At 53.1% G+C, this 24,078-nt stretch overlaps 1 protein-coding gene across 1 annotated transcript in view; it reads left to right on the forward strand.

Moving 5' to 3' along the window:
- The first annotated feature begins 849 nt into the window (after window positions 1–849).
- The window catches only part of LOC116957855 (phosphatidylinositol 3,4,5-trisphosphate 5-phosphatase 2), a 99,070-nt gene continuing 75,841 nt past the window's right edge, over window positions 850–24,078 (forward strand). Inside the window, exons 1-3 of the mRNA XM_076054135.1 lie at window positions 850–4,317; window positions 19,652–19,715; window positions 23,638–23,788. Of these exons, the coding sequence (XP_075910250.1) occupies window positions 4,160–4,317; window positions 19,652–19,715; window positions 23,638–23,788 (373 nt within the window). The 5' untranslated portion in view covers window positions 850–4,159. The remainder of the gene's footprint in view (window positions 4,318–19,651; window positions 19,716–23,637; window positions 23,789–24,078) is intronic.

Genomic DNA, 24,078 nt, shown 5'->3' on the forward strand with positions numbered 1-24,078 from the left:
AGGAGTGGAGAGATGGGGAGGAGTGTAGAGAGGGGGAGGAGTGTAGAGAGGGGGAGGAGTGCAGAGAGAGGGGGAGGAGTGTAGAGAGGGGGAGGAGTGTAGAGAGGGGGAGGAGTGCAGAGAGAGGGGGAGGAGTGTAGAGGGGGAGGAGTGTAGAGAGAGGGGGAGGAGTGTAGAGGGAGGAGTGTAGAGAGAGGGGAGGAGTGTGTAGGGAGGGGGAGGAGTGTAGAGAGAGGGGGAGGAGTGTAGAGAGAGGGGGAGGAGTGTAGAGAGAGGGGGAGGAGTGTAGAGAGAGGGGGAGGAGTGTAGAGAGAGGGGGAGGAGTGTAGAGTGAGGGGGAAAAGTGTAGAGAGAGGGGAGGAGTGTGTAGGGAGGGGGAGGAGTGTAGAGAGAGGGGGAGGAGTGTAGAGAGAGGGGGAGGAGTGTAGAGAGAGGGGGAGGAGTGTAGAGAGAGGGGGAGGAGTGTAGAGAGAGGGGGAGGAGTGTAGAGAGAGTGGGATGAGTGTAGAGAGAGGGGGAGGAGTGTAGAGAGAGGGGGAGGAGTGTAGAGGGGAAGGAGTGTAGAGAGAGGGGGAGGAGTGTAGAGAGGGGGAGGAGTGTAGAGAGAGGGGGAGGAGTGCAGAGAGAGGGGGAGGAGTGTAGAGAGAGGGGGAGGAGTGTAGAGAGGGGGGGGAGTGTAGAGAGAGGGGGAGGAGTGTAGAGAGAGGGGGAGTAGTGTAGAGAGAGGCGGAGGAGTGTAGAGAGAGGGGGAGGAGTGTAGAGAGAGGGGGAGGAGTGTAGAGAGAGGGGGAGGAGTGTAGAGAGAGGGGGAGGAGTGTAGAGAGAGGGGGAGGAGTGTAGAGAGAGGGGGAGGAGTGTAGAGAGAGGGGGAGGAGTGACGCACGGGAGCGAGGAGGCGTGGAGTTGGGAGGCATTGAACCAGCCCAGCCCAAGTTGCTGCTGCTGCTGCTGGAGTTGGTTGTTGGCGATGTTGATGGTGGCGATGTTGTCGATGTGATCAATGGCTTCGGGAGGAAGGGGGTGCCCTGATGGACGAGCACGACGCTTCCTCTCCCTCGTCTGAGCTCCACGGCCGAGCAGAGTAACGCGGGAAAGTAACGCCAAAGTAACGTCAAAGTAACGCCCAAGTAACGAAGGGAAGAGAAGTTGGGCAGGAAGGGGCGACGAGGCGATGCCGGGCGACGCGAGACGAAGTTCCAGCGCTGGAATTGTGGAAACGTGTCTGACTATGACGGTGGGCAGATAGACACAGCACAGACACACAGATAGACACAGACATAGACACAGATAGACACACAGATAGACACAGCACAGACATACACACAGACAGATAGACACACACATAGACACACACATAGACACAGATAGACACAGCACTGATAGACACAGCACAGACACATACACACAGATAGACACACAGATAGACACACACACAGATAGACACACAGATAGACACAGCACAGACACACAGATAGACACACAGATAGACACAAACAGATAGACACACAGATAGACGCACACAGATAGACACACAGATAGCCACACACAGATAGACACACACACACAGATAGACAGCACAGACACAGATAGATACACACAGATAGACACAGATAGACACATACACACAGATAGACACAGCACAGATAGACACAGCACAGACACACAGATAGACACATACACACAGATAGACACAGCACAGATAGACACAGCACAGCCACACAGATACACACACACATAGACACACAGATAGACACAGACACAGATAGAGACACAGATAGACACATAAAGATAGACACACACAGATAGACACAGACACACAGATAGACACACAGATAGACACACAGAGATAGACACAGATAGACACACACAGATAGACACACACACCACAGATAGACACACACAGCACAGATAGACACACAGATAGACACAGACACAGCACAGATAGACACAAACACACAGATAGACACACACACCACAGATAGACACACACACAGCACAGATAGACACACAGATAGACACAGCACAGATAGACACAAACACAGATAGACACACACACACACCACAGATAGACACACACAGCACAGATAGACACACAGATAGACACAGCACAGATAGACACAGCACAGATAGACACAAACACACAGATAGACACACACACCACAGATAGACACACACAGCACAGATAGACACACAGATAGACACAGACACAGCACAGATAGACAAAACACACAGATAGACACACACACCACAGATAGACACACACACAGCACAGACACAAAGATAGACACAGACACACCACAGACACAGACACACAGATAGACACACACAGTACAGAGAGACACACAGATAGACACAGACACACAGATAGTCACATACACACAGACACACACAGAGATAGACACAGACACAGATAGACACACACACAGATAGACACACAGAGATAGACACAGACACAGATAGACACAGAGATAGACACATACACACAGATAGACACACAGACACATACACACAGATAGACACACAGAGATAGACACAGACACAGAGATAGACACAGATAGACACAGACACAGCACAGACACACAGATAGACACAAACAGTACAGATAGACACACACAGATAGACACAGACACACAGTCACACCACAGATATACAGAGATAGACACAGACACAGTCACACCACACATATACAGACAGACAAGACAGTACAGTCATCAAGACAGTCACACAGACATATAGACAGTCAGACAGGCAGTCAGACAACCAGTCAGCCACACTTAGACACTCAGTCACACGCACTTAGACACACTCACCCACACTGAGACACACTCACCCACACACTTAGACACTCAGTCACACGCACTTAGACACACTCACCCACACTTAGACACTCACCCACACACTTAGACACTCACCCACACACTTAGACACACTCACCCACACACTTAGACACACTCACCCACACACTTAGACACACACACACACTGAGACACACTCACCCACACACTTAGACACTCACCCACACACTGAGACACACACACACACTTAGACACACTCACCCACACACTTAGACACTCACCCACACACTTAGACACTCACCCACACACTTAGACACATTTACCCACACACTTAGACACACTCACCCACACACATAGACACACTCACCCACACACTTAAACACACCCACACACTTAGACACACTCACCCACACTTAGACACTCACCCACACACTTAGACACTCACCCACACACTTAGACACACTCACCCACACACTTAGACACACTTACCCACACACTTAGACACACTCACCCACACACTGAGACACACTCCCTCACACACTTAGACACTCAGTCACACTTAGACACACTCACCCACACACTTAGACACACTCACCCACACACTTAGACACACTCACCCACACACTTGGACACACTCACCCACACACTTAGACACTCACCCACACACTTTGACACTCACCCACACACTTAGACACACTCACCCACACACTGAGACACACTCACCCACACACTTAGACACACTCACCCACACACTTAGAGACTCAGTCAGATACTTAGACACTCAGTCACACACTTAGACACTCCCCACACACTTAGACACTCAGTCACACACACACTTAGACACTCACCCACACTTAGACACTCAGTCACACACTTAGACACTCACACACACACTGAGACACTCACCCACACACTTAGACACTCAGTCACCCACACACTGAGACAGACTCAACCACACACTTAGACACACACTTATACACTCAGTCACACTTAGACACTCACACACACACTTAGACACTCAGTCACACTTAGATACTCACCCACACACTTAGACACTCAGTCACACTGAGACACACTCACCCACACACTTAGACACACTCAGTCACACTTAGACACTCACACACACACTTAGACACACTCACCCACACACTCGGACACACTCACCCACACACTTAGACACTCACACACACACTCGGACACGGGGCACCCTAAGGAAGGGACACTGAGCAGGAGCAGGAGCAGATAGACGAGGTAGACGACGAGGGGGAGGAGGAGGAGCAGGAGGAGGAGATAGACGAGATAGACGAGGTAGACGACGAGGAGGAGGTAGACGAGGTAGACGACGAGGAGGAGGAGGAGTCGCCATGACGACGAGCGCGTGGTGCTGCAGCGGCTCCCCGTGGTACCACCGCGACCTGAGCCGCGTGCGCGCCGAGGAGCTGCTGGGTCGAGCGGCCCGGGACGGCTCCTTCCTGCTGCGGGACAGCGAGTCGGTGCCGGGGGCCTTCGCGCTGTGCCTGCTGTGAGTGGGGGGGGGCACGGGGGGCACGGGGGGGCACGGGGGGCACGGGGGGGGCACGGGGGGGGAGAGGGGGGGCACGGGGGGGGACGGGGGGGGGCCTTCATCCACTAACCCCCACCATGGGGGTCTTCACCCACCAAGGGGGTCTTCACTCACCCACCAAGGGGGTCTTCACTCACTCACCATGGGGGTCTTCACTCACTCACCAAGGGGGTCTCCACTCACCATGGGGGTCTTCACCCACCAAGGGGGTCTTCACTCACCAAGGGGGTCTTCACTCACTCACCAAGGGGGTCTTCACTCACCCACCAAGTGGGTCTTCACTCACTCACCAAGGGGGTCTTCACTCACTCACCAAGGGGGTCTTCACTCACCCACCATGGGGGTCTTCACCCACCCACCATGGGGGTCTTCACTCACCCACCAAGGGGGTCTTCACCCACCCACCGTGGGGGTCTTCACTCACTCACCAAGGGGGTCTTCACCCACCCACCAAGGGGGTCTTCACTCACCCACCAAGGGGGTCTTCACTCACCCACCAAGGGGGTCTTCATCCACCCACCGTGGGGGTCTTCACTCACTCACCAAGGGGGTCTTCACTCACCCACCAAGGGGGTCTTCACTCACTCACCAAGGGGGTCTTCACTCACCCACCAAAGGGGTCTTCACTCACCCACCGTGGGGGTCTTCACTCACCCACCAAGGGGGTCTTCACTCACCCACCAAGGGGGTCTTCACCCACCCACCAAGGGGGTCTTCACTCACCCACCAAGGGGGTCTTCACTCACCCACCAAGGGGGTCTTCATCCACCCACCGTGGGGGTCTTCACTCACTCACCAAGGGGGTCTTCACTCACCCACCAAGGGGGTCTTCACTCACTCACCAAGGGGGTCTTCACTCACCCACCAAAGGGGTCTTCACTCACCCACCGTGGGGGTCTTCACTCACCCACCAAGGGGGTCTTCACTCACCCACCGTGGGGGTCTTCACTCTCCCCACAGAGGGACCCCAAGGGACCTTCACTTACCACCAAAGCCACGCAACTCCCCACGGGACCCCCACGGGACCCCCACGGGACCCCCAGGGGACCCCCACGGGACCCCCAGGGGACCCCCACGGGACCCCCACGGGACCCCCACGGGACCCCCAGGGGACCCCCACGGGAGTGTAAACGTGTGTGTGTGTGGGGCCTGTGGGGCCTGTTGGTCCAGCCCTAGGGGCTCGTCTGGGCTCCCAGCAGGGTCAGGGTGGAGGGGACCCCTGGGAGGGGTGAGGACCAGGTGGACGGGACGGGGTCACCTTTGTGATGATGAAATTCCTCAGGGGATCATCCGAGTCCCTCTGGGAGCTCGTGGGGTCTCGCGGGGATTCCTTTTGGGTCTCTCTGGGATTACTTTCGGGGTTTGTTTGGGATTACTTTTGGGTTTGTCTGGGATTACTTTGGGGTTTGTCTGGGATCACTTTAGGGTTTCTCTGGGATTACTTTGGGGTTTTTGTCTAGGATTGCTTTGGGGTTTGTCTGGGATTACTTTGGGGTTTGTCTGGGATTACTTTGGGGTTTGTCTGGGATCACTTTTAGGGTTTGTCTGGGATTACTTTGGGGTTTTTGTCTAGGATTGCTTTGGGGTTTGTCTGGTATTACTTTGGGGTTTGTCTGGGATTACTTTGGGGTTTGTCTGGGATCACTTTTAGGGTTTGTCTGGGATTACTTTGGGGTTTTTGTCTAGGATTGCTTTGGGGTTTGTCTGGTATTACTTTGGGGTTTGTCTGGGATTACTTTGGGGTTTGTCTGGGATTACTTTGGGGTTTGCCTGGGATTACTTTTGGGGTTTGTCTGTAATTGCTTTGGGGTTTGTCTGGGATTACTTTTGGGGTTTGTCTGGGATCACTTTTAGGGTTTCTCTGGGATCACTTTTGTGGTTTCTTTGAAATTACTTTTGTGGTTTCCTTGGGATTACTTTGGGGTTTCTCTGGGATTACTTTTATGTCTTTTCTTGAATTACTTTCGGGGGTTCTCTGGGATTACTGTTGGAGTCTCTCTGGCATTACTTTTGAGGTCTTTATGGGATTACCTTTGGGGGTTCTATGGAGTTCATATCCCGACCCTGATGATGCCTGCTGTTTATTTGGAGTCTGCGTCTCTCTCCTCTCTCAACTCTCCTCCGGTTTTTCCCCTCCACCTTTAGGAATCAGCGTCACCACGCGTTTATAGAGAACACCGCCGCCTAGTAAGGTTTGTTCACGTAAGCGAAACGTGCCAATCTGCTGCTGGTTCGGCACGCTGGCAAATGCTGTGGGCTTAATCTCCAGCACACCGGCGCGTTCTGTTTACGTGACGAACCCGGCTAATCAGGCTCTGCCGGGTGTTGTGGCGGGTTTTACGACGCACCATTTGGATTCGCTCCGTCTAGCACCAAACCCCGCTGTAGCGGACGAGAGCCACTTCGTTGTGCAACAGCCAGGGTGGCCTTGCCTGGCGAGGTCAAGAAATGATTGCCTCCTGGGTGCCCCGCGGGAGGCAAGCTCCTTGGTCCACTGGTTAACGGGAGCCCCTGTGCGGTTCGTGAGCGCTGAGCGTGAGACCCACCGTGTGCCCGTGCACCATCCCTGGCGGGTCGTCCGTCCGCCTGCTCGCCCGCCGACTACAAATACTACCCAGCTGCTTCCGCTCAAGCCAGCTGACCTCGCGCCGGTTTAGAATCCTGGGGTCTCATCAGCAGGGTCGGGCTTGTTGACGTATCGCCGCGGTGGCTGGGACATGTTGACTACCTCGCCTGGTGTACAGGAGGTCGTGGGTTCGATCCCGGCCCTGATGCCTGCTGCTGTATATTTGGAGTCTGCGTCTCTCTCTCTCGTCATCATCACGGTGGCTATGAGATGTTAACTACCTCGCCTGGTGTACAGGAGGTCGTGGGTTCGATCCCAATCCCTGCTGTATTTTTGGAGTCTGCGGTGTCTCTCTCGCCGTATTCGCGTGGATTTTTCTCCAGCCCCCCCCTCCGGTTTTCCCCTCCATCCGCATTTTGAGTCAACGTCACCCCACGCGTTTGTCGAGAGTCTGGCTCCTGCTCAACATTTCCACGCGGTGGTGGTGATGACAAGCCGCCATTCCGTCGGTCCCATCGCCCGTGATGGAAAAGAGCTCCACATCAGCTCAGTCGGGCCTCACCTGGTCAGGTCAAACAATCGTTTAGCGCGTAAAGCTTTCGAAGTCTAGCCTGGTGCGTGCACCACGATTGAGGCCATTCAAACCCACGCGCTGCCACTAATTGGGGCCTTAACGACGAGCAAACGACTCTGGGGCGTTGTGAATTACAAATAAAAATTGGCCACCTCAAATCCATTGCCGGATGAAGGACTCCCCAAGCCGTTGCCGGCTGTGAGAGCCGTTTGACCATACTTCACCACGCACGCCGTAGTACGGGAGTCGAACTCAGACCGCCGGCGTTCAAAGCGCTGCGTGACACAACCCAGCTGCACCATGCGTGCTCGGTGTGTTGAACTTCTTTCACACCGTACGTAACCATGCGTGCTGTGTATGAACGTTGAACTTCTTTCACACCGTACGTAGCCAACCGTGCAGTCTATGAACGTTGAACTTCTGCTACTACCACCGCATTACAGGAGAACAGCCTGTACAAAGACAAAGACTGTTGGGGCAAGTTCTGTTAGTGAGTAGCAGGTCGGCACGGCACACGAGGTGGTCAGTGCCACGCCCGGCCGCCTTTGTCTCCCCAGTGGCGATGTTCGCACAACCGTAGCAGCTTCTCATTTGAGGCTGAGTCGACCAAAGGGATGCCCAGGACCGGTTCAGATGATCGTCACCGGTGTTTGTGGCCGTGAGCGGGAATCGAACTCGGGTCGCCGGGTTCGTAGCGCATCGCAGTAACCACTACACTACCGCTCCCTACACACAGCTGTAGCTACACACACAGCTGTAGCTACACATAGCTGTAGCTACACACACAGCTGTAGCTATACACACACACCACACACACAGCTGTAGCTACACACACACAGCTGTAGCTACACATAGCTGTAGCTGCACACAGCTGTAGCTATACACACACACACCACACACACAGCTGTAGCTACACACAGCTGTAGCTACACACACACACAGCTGTAGCTACACACACACAGCTGTAGCTACACATAGCTGTAGCTACACACACAGCTGTAGCTATACACACACACCACACACACAGCTGTAGCTACACACACAGCTGTAGCTACACATAGCTGTAGCTGCACACAGCTGTAGCTATACACACACACCACACACACAGCTGTAGCTACACACAGCTGTAGCTACACACACACAGCTGTAGCTACACACAGCTGTAGCTACACACACACCACACACACAGCTGTAGCTACACACAGCTGTAGCTACACACACAGCTGTAGCTACACACACACACATAGCTGTAGCTACACACAGCTGTAGCTACACACAGCTGTAGCTACACACACACACAGCTGTAGCTACACACACACAGCTGTAGCTACACACATAGCTGTAGCTACACACACAGCTGTAGCTACACACAGCTGTAGCTACACACAGCTGTAGCTACACACAGCTGTAGCTACACACACACAGCTGTAGCTACACACACACAGCTGTAGCTACACACACACACAGCTGTGCTACACACACACAGCTGTAGCTACACACACAGCTGTAGCTACACACACAGCTGTAGCTACACACACACAGCTGTAGCTACACACACACACAGCTGTAGCTACACACACAGCTGTAGCTACACACAGCTGTAGCTACACACACACACACAGCTGTAGCTACACACACACAGCTGTAGCTACACACACACAGCTGTAGGTACACACACAGCTGTAGCTACACACAGCTGTAGCTAGCTGTAGCTACACACAGCTGTAGCTACACACACAGCTGTAGCTACACACACACAGCTGTAGCTACACACACAGCTGTAACTACACACAGCTGTAGCTAGCTGTAGCTACACACAGCTGTAGCTACACACACACAGCTGTAGCTACACACACAGCTGTAGCTACACACACACAGCTGTAGCTACACACACACAGCTGTGCTACACACACAGCTGTAGACACATAGCTGTAGCTACACACAGCTGTAGCTACAAACACACAGCTGTAGCTACACACACAGCTGTAGCTACACACACAGCTGTAGCTACACACACACAGCTGTAGCTACACACACACAGCTGTAGCTACACACAGCTGTAGCTACACACACACACAGCTGTAGCTACACACACACAGCTGTAGCTACACACAGCTGTAGCTACACACACAGCTGTAGCTACACACAGCTGTAGCTACACACAGCTGTAGCTACACACACACACAGCTGTAGCTACACACACACAGCTGTAGCTACACACACACAGCTGTAGGTACACACACAGCTGTAGCTACACACAGCTGTAGCTAGCTGTAGCTACACACAGCTGTAGCTACACACACAGCTGTAGCTACACACACACAGCTGTAGCTACACACACAGCTGTAACTACACACAGCTGTAGCTAGCTGTAGCTACACACAGCTGTAGCTACACACACACAGCTGTAGCTACACACACAGCTGTAGCTACACACACACAGCTGTAGCTACACACACACAGCTGTGCTACACACACAGCTGTAGACACATAGCTGTAGCTACACACAGCTGTAGCTACAAACACACAGCTGTAGCTACACACACAGCTGTAGCTACACACACAGCTGTAGCTACACACACACAGCTGTAGCTACACACACACAGCTGTAGCTACACACAGCTGTAGCTACACACACACACAGCTGTAGCTACACACACACAGCTGTAGCTATACACAGCTGTAGCTACACACACAGCTGTAGCTACACACAGCTGTAGCTACACACACAGCTGTAGCTACACACAGCTGTAGCTACACACACACACCACACACACAGCTGTAGCTACACACACAGCTGTAACTACACACACACACCACACACACACAGCTGTAGCTACAGGGCGCGCGTTCCACCAACGTTTCACAACGTTGGTGGAACGTCGGGGAACTCGTAATTGAGGGGTGCACTCTGGGAAATATCCGCTGAGTCAAAGGAGTGAGCTCACACACACACGTGAGAGTGTGAGCTAAGACAAAGATCCCCCGTGTAGCCTTAACAGACTGTAGGGGCAAGTGCTGTTAGCGAGCACCTATGAAGGCCGGCACTGTGGCACACGAGGGGGTGGGTGGCCAGCACCACGCCCGACCGCCTTTGTCTCCCCCAGTGGCGATGTTTACTACACACCGCACCAGGTACTCATTTGAGGCCGAGTCGACATAGAGGAAGCTCAGGACCGGTTCAAATAATCGTCACTGATTTTGTCCGGGAGTGGGAATCGAACTCGGGTTACCGGGTTCGTAGCACTGCACGCGTACCGTGGTGTGTGAGAGTACAGCTGGGGAGAGAGGGGGTGGGGTCACCAGGTCCCCAAGTCCCCAGGTCCCCAAGTCCCCAGGTCCCCAAGTCCCCAGGTCCCCAAGTCCCCAGGTCCCCAAGTTCCCAGGTCCCCAAGTCCCCAAGTCCCCAGGTCCCCAAGTCCCCAAGTCCCCAAGTCCTCAGGTCCCCAGGGCCCCAGGTCCCCAAGTACCCAGGTCCTCAAGTACCCAGGTCCCCAAGTCCCCAGGCCCCCAAGACCCCAGGTCCCCAAGTCCCCAGGGCCCCAGGTCCCCAAGTCCCCAGGTCCCCAGGGCCCCAGGCCCCTAGCGCAGGTGGTGCGGACCCAGGGTCACGCTGAGATCGCGTTCCCCACCCGGCATTGCTCGTCAGCACGTGACGACGGGGGGGGGGGGGGTCCCCTCGTGACTCGCTGGGCCCCACGTGACTCGCTGGGCCCCACGTGACTCGCTGGGCCCCACGTGACTCGCTGGGCCCCACGTGACTCGCTGGATTTGTGTGGAATTCTCAAATCGCGGCAGCAGCGGCTTAGGTGGTGCTCGACTCCTGGTTAGAGCCCTGAGCCACCCAATGAGAATCTTTATCTGGGAAAAATCCGATGAGCATTGGTGCTCTTGTTCACAGATATCCAGTGAGATGTTTACCTCGCCCGGTGTGCAGGAGGTCGTGGGTTCGATCCCGACCCCTCACGCCTGCTGTATATTTGGAGTCTGCGTGTCTCTCTCTCATCATCGTCGCCACGGTGGCTAGGAGACGTTAACTACCTCGCCCGGTGTGCAGGAGGTCGTGGGTTCGATCCCGACCCTGACCCCTGCTGCTGTATACTTGGAGTCTGCGTCTCTCATCATCATCATCATCACGGTGGCTAGGAGATGTCGACTACCTCGCCCGGTGTGCAGGAGGTCGTGGGTTCGATCCCGACCCTGACCCCTGCTGCTGTATACTTGGAGTCTGCGTCTCTCATCATCACCATCACGGTGGCTAGGAGATGTTAACTATCTCGCCTGGTGTGCAGGAGGTCGTGGGTTCGATCCCGACCTTGACACCTCCTGCTGCTGCTGTGTATCTGGAGCTTGTGGGTGTCTCTCCCCGCAGTTGCCTGGATCTTTCTCCGGGTCCTGCGGTTTTTCCTTGCACATTTAGAATCGCCGTCATTTCGCTGCTAGATATCGTTGAGGGATGTTGTTCTTCTTTTCGTCTTGGGTTAGATCGCATGAATGTCTCGCTAAACCCGCCACCACCCGACACAGCTGATGAGAAAGGGGTTTGTCACGTGAGCAGAACGTGGCCAATCGGTAGCTAGTTCAGCTCTCACCGGCCGCTGTGCGCCTCGAGAGGGGAACCCTCTGCAGCGTTTACAATTGGAGTAGCCGCGACGTTTCACCGCTGATGACGACGACGACCAGCGGCAGCATCATCAGGCGGCAGCCACAGAGGCGTGGAGAAATCCTCCTCCTGTCTCCGCGCGTTGGTGGCAGTAGCCGTGGCAGTAGCCGTGGCAGTAGCCGTGGTAATGGTGATGGCAGAGTGACGAGGAGCTGGAGTCAATCCGGTGAGCGAGCAAGCGGCCGGAGTGAATCCGGCGAGCGACCCCCCCGAACGGACCTTGACTCTTCCCGAGGTGTTGGCTTGGCCATCAGTCGGCGGCCCGCCTCATGCACGTGTCGGCAGAGCCCCCGCGTTGCGACTGAGCGATATCGCGTGCGGAGATATCAGAACCGGTCCTCCTGGCTGTGAGGAGGGTCAGCTGATTGTGGGTGGAGTGGACGGTGGGGGGGGTGACGGTCCTCCTGGCTGTGAGGAGGGTCAGCTGATTGTGGGTGGAGTGGACGGCGGGGCGGGTGGAGAGCTGACGCAGCGGGCAGCCTGCGTATCTGTGTTGACGGTGCCCCCGTTGGCCAGGCTCCTTGTTGCACTCTGGGTAACTGACTTTTAGGGGGGGGGGGGGGGGCTCATCGCTCGATTCTGGCGGTGCCACCCCGGTGAATTATGGCGAAATGTTGCCTGCCCCGTCACGCCCTCGGATTTGCCAAGCTCGAAAAAAGCAGCAGCAGCAGCATCATCGGCGTCTTCCTCCTGCGTCATGGTGAGCCTTGTGCCACGCAGGGACAGCTGCCACCGGGGGTGCCCCCCCTCGGCCGGGCCACAGCAGCAGCAACATCGCCCCCTTAATGTGAAATTACCACAGGCTGTGTCTGTGACACACAGCATCAGCGTCTTCATTCTGCGTGATTGATCGCCCTGTGCCGCGCAGGGACAGCTGCCACTGGGGGTGCCCCCCCCTAGGCCAGACCACAGCAGCAGCAGCAACATCGCCCCCCCCCCCTCACGCTGTAGGATCGGCCGCGCCGATAGAAACTGGACACTTGTTATTTAAAAAAAAAAAATTTGGCCAGGTGGCCCAGCGAAAGGTCACGAGGTCATATCCTGGCCGGGTGGGTGGGGGAGCGGCTGACTCAGCCCATCGGCATCCCGCGGCCTCGGGCACCGCTGTGGGGATTGTCACCGCTGATTTCCTCGGTGGCGAGATTCGCCCCTTGCCGTGGGAATGAACCACACGGCACCTCGCTGCTGCTGCTGCTGATGAGGACGACGGGGGCGATGACGATGAAACCATCGCCACGCCAACTCCGGTAACCCCCGTGGCGGTGGCGGCTTTCGTGGCGAAGCCGTCGGAACAAAGACGGTCGCCCACATCACCGCCCGGCGCCTTCTCATTGCGATGCTTCTGCTGCGTCCGTCTGGAACGCTCCTTCCTTCCGATATTTGTGAGCCACTGGGAGCTTCGCTGCACTTGCAATTCGTCATCGAGATGGACATTCCATCTTCCTGTGCCAGTGGTGGGAATGTTTTCTAAAATCCCCGCATCCAATCTCCCCCCCACTCCACCCCCCGCCCAACAACCGCTATCTGCCCAGCAGTCTAAATGTGTCGATTGGTTTGGGCGCACGTGGTGGTGGGGGGAAATGTGGGTGTCCCCACCTCTTCCAAGACTTTACGGGTCTCTGCGTGCGTATACGGATCTCTGTGTCAGGCTATGGGTCTCCGCTGTGTGAGTCTATGGGTCTCTGTGTGAGTCTATGGGTCTCTGTGTGAGTCTATGGGTCTCTGTGTGAGTCTACGGGTCTCTGTGTGAGTCTATGGGTCTCTGTGTCAGGCTATGGGTCTCCACTGTGTGAGTCTATGGGTCTCTGTGTGAGTCTATGAGTCTCTGCGCGAGTTTACGGGTCTCTCTGTGTGTCTATGGGTCTCTGCGTGAGTCTATGGGTCTCTGCGTGAGTCTATGGTGTTTATGCGTGAGTCTACAGGCCTCTGCTTGAGTCTATGGGTCTGTGTGTGAGTCTATGGTGTCTATGCATAAGTCTGTGGGTCTGTGTGTCAGTCTATGGGTCCCTGCTTGAGTCTACGGGTCTTTGTGAGTATGGGTCACTGCGTGAGTCTATGGGTCTCTGTGTGAGTCTATGGGTCTCTGTGTGAGTCTATGGGTCTCTGAGTGAGTCTATGGGTCTCTCCGTGAGTCTATGGGTCTCTGTGTGAGTCTATGGGTCTCTGTGTGAGTCTATGGGTCTCTGAGTGAGTCTATGGGTCTCTGCGTGAGTCTACGGGTCTCTGTGTGAGTCTACGGGTCTCTGTGTGAGTCTACGGGTCTCTGCGTGAGTCTACAGGTCTCTGTGTGAGTCTGTGGGTCTCTGTGTGAGTCTACAGGTCTCTGTGTGAGTCTACGGGTCTCCGCTGTGTGAGGCTACGGGTCTCTGCGTGAGTCTGTGGGTCTCTGTGTGAGTCTATGGGTCTCTGTGTGAGTCTATGGGTCTCTGTGTGAGTCTACAGGTCTCTGTGTGAGTCTACAGGTCTCTGTGTGACTCTATGGGTCTCTGCGTGAATCTGTGGGTCTCTGCGTGAGTCTACGGGTCTCTGTGTGAGTCTACGGGTCTCTGCGTGAGTCTACGGGTCTCTGTGTGAGTCTGTGGGCCTCTGCCGTGTTAGTCTACGGGTCTCTGTGTGAGTCTATGGGTCTCTGTGTGAGTCTACAGGTCGCTGTGTGAGTCTACGGGTCTCTGTGTGAGTCTACGGGTCTCTGTGTGAGTCTACGGGTCTCTGTGTGAGTCTACGGGTCTCTGTGTGAGTCTACAGGTCTCTGTGTGAGTCTACGGGTCTCTGTGTGAGTCTACAGGTCTCTGTGTGAGTCTACGGGTCTCCGCTGTGTGAGGCTACGGGTCTCTGTGTGAGTCTACAGGTCTCTGTGTGACTCTATGGGTCTCTGCGTAAATCTGTGGGTCTCTGTGTGACTCTACGGGTCTCTGTGTGAGTCTACGGGTCTCCGCCGTGTGAGGCTACGGGGGCTCTGCTTGAGTCTGCGTGAGCCTGCGGCTTGTCTGCGTGAGTGAGTCACTGGGTGAGCGGGCTGCGACCACCACCACCACCAACTCACTCCACGGTGGCCATGACCTCTGCCCCCTCCCCACCGTCTGCCTCATTGTAACATTGTTGGAATATTTTTCATTCCTCAAGTACACCGGAAGCTCGTCTCAATTGGGCCCTAAGCGAGCCGTGGTCGATCCACTGCTGGATCAAGGCCTCTCCACCTTGCCATTGACTGTGGTCTGTTTAGTTTAACACGTAGAAGGCTTTTGCGACCAATATCATCCGTAATAGAGGTTTTTTTGGGGGGGGTTAGGTGGCGTAAATATATAAATGTGTCGTGAAAACCCGCCGCCACCCGACACACCCAACTAGCCAGGGTTGTCACAGAAACAGAACGTGGCCAATTCGTCACGAGTACAGATCAAATCTGGCTGTCGCCTGATGAAGCTGGTTGTAATTACTGGCGAAACGTCGTACTCAGATTGTAAATGTTGTGGCTTGGCTCTCCAAGACACCAGTGTGCTGTACTAGTATACTACACTATACACTACACTATACACTATACTACTATACACTACACTACTATACACTACACTACTATATACACTACTATACAACATTACACTACTATACACTACACTACTATACACTTCACTACTATACACTTCACTACTATACACTACACTATACACTACACTATACACTACTACACACTACACTATACACTACACACTACACTACTACACACTACACTTTACACTACACTACTACACACTACACTACACACTACACTACTACACACTACACTACACACTACACCACACACTACACTACACACTACACTACACACTACACTACTACACACGAGTGCTGTACTAGTGATGGCCACGTTCTGGTCACGTGACAACCCCCTTGCTCGCTGTCTGTGCCGGGTGGTGGGGGGTTTAACGACCACACAACATTCATACATTTACGCCACCTCACCCAGAAACAACTTCTACTATGGATGACCGTGCTCGATCCACTGCTGGAGGAAAGGGGGAGTGGGTGATGGGAGGGGAGGGGGGTTAGGGGGCAATGGGGGCGGTGGGAGGGAGGGGGACGCGCGGTGCCTGGGAACAGGAAGCAGCAGGCGCTGTCTGCAAGCTGCTGCCGTGAGCCGATCGCCGTGCGTCACTCACGGGGGGCTGGGGGGGGGCTGGGGGGGCTAGGGGGGGGTCTAGGGGGGGAGGGGTTCGGTGGAACTTGGGGGGATTCCTTTTGGCCTGAGCGGGGGGCCTCAGTGAGTCCCTGAGCGTGTGTGGGTGTCTGTGTGTGTGTGGGTGTCTGTGTGTGTGTGGGTGTCTGTGTGTGTGGGTATCTGTGTGTGTGGGTGTCTGTGTGTGTGGGTGTCTGTGTGTGTGTGTGTGTCTGTGTGTGTGGGTATCTGTGTGTGTGGGTGTCTGTTTGTCTGTCTGTCTGTGTGTGTGTGTGTCTGTGTGTCTGTCTGTGTGTGTTGTGTGTGTGTTTTGTGTGTGTGTGGGTGTGGGTGTCTGTGTGTGTGGGTGTCTGTGTGGGTGGGTGTCTGTGTGTGGGTGTCTGTGTCTGTGTGTGTGGGTGTCTGTGTGTGTGTCTGTGTGTGTGTGGGTGTCTGTGTGAGTCTGTGTGTGTGGGTGTCTGTGTGTGTGTGGGTGTCTGTGTGTGTGTTGTGTGTGTCTGTCTGTGTGGGTGTCTGTGTGTGTGTGTGTTGTGTGTGTGTTTTGTGTGTGTGTGTGTGGGTGTCTGTGTGTGTGGGTGGGTGTCTGTGTGTGGGTGTCTGTGTGTGTGGGTGTCTGTGTGTGTGTGTGTTGTGTGTGTGTGTTGTGTGTGTGTGTGTCTGTGTATGTGGGTGTCTGTGTGTGTGGGTGTCTGTGTGTGTGTGTGTCTGTGTCTGTGTGTGTGTGTCTGTGTTGTGTGTCTGTGTGTGTCTGTCTGTGTGTGTGTCTGTGTGTGTCTGTGTGTGGCTGTGTATGTGTGTCTGTGTGTGTGTAAGTGTGTGTAAGTGTGTGTGGGTGTGTGTTTGTCTGTGTGTGTGTCTGTGTGTGTGTCTGTGTGTGTGTCTGTGTGTTCGGAGAGCCGTGAGGCGCTGCAAGGATGGGTGGTGGTCGCGGGTTGCTGAAGAGATGGAGTCTGCCTCAGTGGCCCGCGATCACAAATCTCTATTTAACTCTATCAAAAAAGTAACCTGTAGCGCCACACCTATTACCATCATTAGGGGAAAAAACGGTGATCCAATCTCCGACCCCCAGGAACAGGTTTGCAGATTTGCTGAGCATTTCTGTGAGGTCCTGGGGGAGGGAAAATCCCTCAGCCAGGAAAACATCATGGCACAAAGTGAGGATGACCCTGCTGAGGCTGCGGTGCCTCAAATATTGGAAGAAGTCACCTCCTGTGAGTGGCTGGCTGAAGTACCATCTGTTGAGGAAGTACAGAAAGCGATCCGGAGTCTGAGACCAGGAAAGGCAGCGCGCAGAGATGATCTCCCAAGCGAAATGCTGAGGGGGGTGGCGTTTGTGCACAGACTGCCCTATATGACATCATAACAACAGTCTGGACCACTGGACGGGTTCCGCAGGATTGGAAGGATGCCCTGGTGGTCCCCCTCTTTAAGAAGGGGGACCGCACAGACTGTAACAACTACAGGGGCATCTCACTCAGTGTGCCGGGAAAGGTCCTGGCAAGGATTATTCAACATCGCCTTGTCAGGCACGCTGAGGAGAGGCTTGCGGAGCCCCAATGCGGAAACAGGAAAGGGCGGTCCTGCACAGATGCCATATTTTCTGTCCGTCTGCTACAGCAGAGGTGTAGGGAATTCCAGCAAGACCTACATCTCTGCTTTATTGACCTGGTCAAGGCCTATGATACCATCAGTAGGCCTGGGCTCTGGGTTGTTCTTCGTGCTTTTGGAGTCCCTGAGCCTCTGCTCACGATCATTAAGGACCTTCATGATGGTGAGCAGGCCCGGGTAAAACTACGTGGCCGGGAGTCAGAGCCATTCCCTGTACACCTTGGGGTGCGACAGGGATGTCCTCTGGCTCCCACATTATTTAACATCTATTTTGACCACGTAGTTCGTGAAGCCTTCAATAGCTGTACCGGGGGAATCTCCATTTGGTGCAGATATAATGGGAGGCTGATCGATGCCCGGGTGCGGTCAAGGGATGGCTCCCTATTGCTCAACCACGTTATGTATGCTGATGATTTGGTAATAGCTGCTCAATCAGAGGAGGAGTTGGAGATGCTGCTGCTGAGACTGGAGCATGCCACTAAGAGATGGGGCCTCACCATCAGCCCCACCAAAACTAAGCACCTGCCTGGGTATTTTGTACCATCGGACACTCCACCCCCACAACTCCCAATCGGTGATGGGGCAGTTGTGGAGAGAGTGGAGAGTTTCCCATACCTGGGCAGTGTGCTTATGACCGGCTCCAGTATAACAGCAGAGGTCTCACTCTGAAACAGTCGAGCGGCAATATTTTTTCATCGGTTGCGTAACGCTGTGTGGAAGCTACCTGGTCTGTCGTTCCGCACTAAGCTTCAGGTCTTCTCGGCCACGGTCATTCCCTCCCTTCTCTACGCTTGCGAAACGTGGACCCCCTTAATGGAGCATCTTCGCCGGTTGGAAACATTTAGGCTGGCCTGCCTATAATCCATCCTGGGTTTAACCAGGCGGAATTGTGTGAGGAGCTCACAAATCCTTGAAAGATCTGGGCAAGGTCCCATCGGTGAGCTCCTCCGGCAGGCAAAGCTGCGTTGGCTGGGTCATGTAGCTCCCATGCCCAGCCACCGCATGCCGAAACAGCTTTTGTTCGGCCGGATCGAGGGGGCTAAACGGGCGCGGCACGGGCTAGAGAAGAGATGGAGTGATGTGGTACAGGAGGACGTGGAGCTGAGTGGACTTGCCGATGACTGGTACCAGCGGTGTCAAATTCCGCCTCTGTGGAGGAGGCTCGTGAAGGACGCTATTGGGCAGTTGGAGGCAGTTGCCCTCCAACAACAACGGAGGGCGGAGGAGCGACGCTCACAACAACGAGCGGAGCGCCGGGTGGCTAAAGCACAGCAGTTTGGCACAGTAGGGGGCACAGGTGGTGCATCAGCCAGTCATCTCAGTGAGTCGACCCGTGGCACCTGGGTCTGCCCCGTGACCTCCTGCCAGCGGGCGTTCGACACTTCACGTGTCCTCAAGGTGCACATAGCCTGGCACAAGCGTCGTGGTAACGTCACCGCCACTTAGTGGCGAATGGCGGTTGTTGTTGTTGTTTTTGTAACACGTGTGTGTGTGTAGTAACACGTGTGTGTGTGTAGTAACACGTGTGTGTGTGTGTCTGGTAACACGTGTGTGTGTGTGTGTAGTAACACGTCTGTGTGTGTAGTAACACGTGTGTGTGTGTGTAGTAACACGTGTGTGTAGTAACACGTGTGTGTGTAGTAACACGTGTGTGTGTGTAGTAACACGTCTGTGTGTGTAGTAACACGTGTGTGTGCGTCTGGCCAGGTTCCAGAACCACGTGCACACTTACCGCATCCTGCCAGATGAGGACGGAACACTGGCCGTGCAGGTGATCCGCTGTTTCTACAACAACAACCACCACCACAATCACAACCACCACCAAAATCACAATCGCAACCACCACCACAATCACAACCTCCACAATCAACACCATAATCACCACCACAATCATCATCATCACCACCACAACCACCACCACCACAATCACCACCACAATCACCACCACAATCACCACAATCATCACAACCACCATCACAACATCACAATCATCACAACCACCACCACAACCACCACCACAACCACCACCAAAATCACCATCGCAACCACCACCACAATCACAACCATCACAATCAACACCATAATCACCACCACAATCATCACAACCACCATCACAATCGCAACCACCACAATCACAACCACCACAATCAACACCATAATCAAACCCACCACAATCATCACCACAATCATCACAACCACTACCACAATCATCACCACAATCATCACAACCACCACCACAATCACCACCACCACAACCACCACCACAACCATCACAATGACCATCACAACCACCACAATCACCACCACCACAATCACCACCACCACAATCACAACCACCACAATCACCACCACCACAACCACCACCACAACCACCACCACAACCACCACAATCATCACAACCACCACGACAATCACCACCACAACCACCACAATCACCATCACCACAACCACCACAATCACCACCACCACAACCACCACAATCATCACAACCACCACAATCACCACCACCACAACCACCACAATTATCACAACCACCACCACAATCACCACCACAACCACCACCACAACCACCACCAAAATCACCATCACAATCGCAACCACCACCACAATCACAACCACCACCACAATCAACACTATAATCACCACCACAATCATCACAACCACCACCACAATCACCACCACAACCACCACCACAATCACCACCACAATCACCACCACCACCACAATCACACCACTACCACAACCACCAGCAAGACAAGAGACAAAGCTAAAGATCCCCCATATAGCTGCGCTATGAACCTGGCGACCCGGGTTCGATTCCCGCTCACGGCCAACAGCGGTGACGATTATCTGAACCGGTCCTGGACCTCCCTAGGTCGACTCGGCCTCAAATGAGTACCTAGTGCGGTGTGTAAACATCGTCACTGGGGAGACAAAGGCGGTCGGGCGTGGTGCTGGCCACCCACCCCCTCGTGTGCCGTGCCGGCCTTCATAGCTGCTACTCGCTAACAGCACTTGCCCCGACAGTCTGTTAAGGCTACACGGGGGTTTTGTGAGTGTGATTGTGTTTTCGTGATTATGTGAGTGTGGTGTGAGTCTCTATTAGTGAGGATGTGAGTCTCTATTAGTCAGGATGTGAGTGTATTAGTGAGGATGTGAGTGTATTAGTGAGTGTATTAGCGAGTGAGTATTGGTGAGTGAGTATTGGTGAGTGAGTATTGGTGAGTGAGTATTGGTGAGTATTAGTGAGTATTGGTGAGTGAGTGAGTATTGGTGAGTGAGTATTGGTGAGTGAGTATTGGTGAGTGAGTATTCGTGAGTGAGTATTGGTGAGCGAGTGAGTATTGGTGAGTGAGTATTGGTGAGTGAGTGAGTATTGGTGAGTATTGGTGAGTGAGTGAGTATTGGTGAGTGAGTATTGGTGAGTGAGTGAGTATTGGTGAGTATTGGTGAGTGAGTGAGTATTGGTGAGTGAGATGCTCTCTAGGATTTCCTCGCATTCCAGGAAGAGAGAGCGTCACACTCAACATCCTGTGTGCCCTCACCCCCACTCACCCCCCACTCACTCACCCCCCACTCACCCCCCACTCCCCCCCCCACTCACCTCCGCTAACCCCCCCCCACTCACCCCCACTCCCCCCCCACTCACCTCCACTAACCCCCCCCACTCCCCCCCCCACTCACCTCCACTCACCTCCACTAACCCCCCCACTCACCCCCACTCACCCCCACTCACCCCCCCCCCACTCACCTCCGCCCCCCACTCACCTCCACTAACCCCCCCCACTGACCCCCACTAACCCCCCCCCCACTCACCCCCACTCACCTCCACTAACCCCCCCACTCACCCCCACTCACCTCCACTCACCCCTCCACTCACCCCCCCCCCCCACTCACCTCCACTCACCCCCACTCACCCCTCCACTAACCCCCCCACTCACCCCCACTCACCTCCACTCACCCCCCACTCACCCCCACTCACCTCCACTCACCCCCCACTCACCCCCCACTCACCTCCACTCACCCCCCCACTCACCCCCCACTGATAATGTTGTTGTTGATGTTATCAGCGTTGATGAAGTTGATGATGATGTTGATGTTCTATTGGAGTGAATGTTGTTGATATTTGTGATGTGGTTGATGTTATTGTAGATGGTGTAGTTGATGATGATAATATAGTTGAAGTACTTGTACTTGTTGATGTTGGTCAGGCTGAGGATGTTGATCAGGTTGAGGATGTTGTTAATGTAATTGTAGTTGGTATAGTTGTTTTCGATGTTGTAAATGCAGTTAATGTTATTGTAGTTGTTGATGATGCTGATCATGTTGGTGTATTGGTTGTTGATGATACTGATGTTGTTACTGATGTTGATGTTATTGTATCTGGTGTTGATTATGATGTAGTTGATGATGATGTAGTTGATGATGTTCTAGATGATGATGATGATGCAGATGTTGTAGTTGATGTTGATGTTATTGAAGTTGGTGTAGTTATTGTTGCTGATATTGTTAATGATGTTGTAGTTGATGTTTTTTTTATTTTGTTAATGTTGTTGTAGTTGATGTTGATGATTTTGTTGATGTTGTAGTTGATGATGTTGTTGATGTTGTTAATGATTTTGTAGTTGATGTTGATGATGATGTTGTTGATGTTGTTAATGATGTTGTAGTTGATGATGATGTTAATGATGTTGTAGTTGATGATGTTGTTAACGATGTTGTAGTTGATGATGATGATGTTGTTGATGTTGTTAATGATGTAGTTGATGTTGTTGTTAATGATGTTGTAGTTGATGATGATGTTAATGATGTTGTAGTTGATGATGATGTTGTTGATGTTGTTAATGATGTTGTAGTTGGTGTTGTTAATGATGTTGTAGTTGATGTTGTTGATGTTGTTAATGATGTTGTAGTTGATGTTGTTAATGATGTTGTAGTTGATGTTGTTAATGATGTTGTTGTAGTTGATGATGTTGTTGATGTTAATGATGTTGTAGTTGATGTTGTAGTTGATGTTGTTAATTATGTAATTGTTGATGTTGTAGTTGTTGTAGTTGATGTTGTTGTTGTAGTTGTTGATGTTGTTGTAGTTGATGATGTTGTGGATGTTGTTAATGATGATGTAGTTGATGTTGTTAATGATGTTGTAGTTGATGTTGTAGTTGATTTTGTTGTTGTTGATGTTATTGATGATGTTGTGGATTTGTTAATGATGTTATAGTTGATGATGATGTTGTAGTTAATGTGGATGATGATGTTGTGGATGTTGTTAATGATGTTGTAGTTGATGTTAATGATGTTGTAGTTGATGTTGTTAATGATGTTGTAGTTGATGTTGTAGTTGATGTTGTTGATGATGTTGTAGTTGATGTTGTTGATGATGTTAATGATGTTGTAGTTGATGTTGTTAATGATGTTAATGATGTTGTAGTTGATGTTGTAGTTGATGATGTTGTAGTTGATGTTGTTAATGATGTTGTAGTTGATGTTGTTGATTATGTTAATGATGTTGTAGTTGATGTTGTTAATGATGTTGTAGTTGATGTTGTAGTTGATGATGTTGTAGTTGATGATGTTGTAGTTGATGTTGTAGTTGATGATGTTGTAGTTGATGTTGTAGTTGATGTTGTAGTTGATTGATTTTGTTGTTGTTGATGTTGTTGATGATGTTGTGGATGGCTTTGGTGTCGTAGACGTCTCAGGGCGTGCAGACGATTCGCTTTGCGAGCCTCACGGAGTTGGTGTCCACCTACCAGCAGCCCAGCCAGGGCCTCGTGTGCCCGCTGCTCTTCCCCGTGGAGCGCGAGGGCCCCGCAGAGAGCCCAGAGGAGCGTGACTACTCAGGTGGGGGGCACCGGGGGGGGGCACGGGGGGGGGGGGCACGGGGGGGCACGGGGGGGCACGGGGGGGTGACGGCGTGACGAGAGTGACAAGAGTGAGATGGTGATGAATGTGATGACGGTGGCGGTGAAGATTATAATGCATACACGCGTGTGTGTCTGTGTGTGTGTCTGTGTGTGTGTCTGTGTTCGCGTGCGTGTGTGTGTCTGTGTGTGTCTGTGCGCGTGCGTGTGTCTGTGTTCGCGTGCGTGTGTGTCTGTGTGTGTCTGTGTGCGTGCGTGTGTCTGTGTGTG

This window comes from Petromyzon marinus, chromosome 64 (assembly GCF_048934315.1).
Source record: "Petromyzon marinus isolate PM22_M1 ecotype Great Lakes invasive population chromosome 64, UKy_Petmar_22M1.pri1.0, whole genome shotgun sequence".
NCBI lineage: Eukaryota > Metazoa > Chordata > Hyperoartia > Petromyzontiformes > Petromyzontidae > Petromyzon > Petromyzon marinus.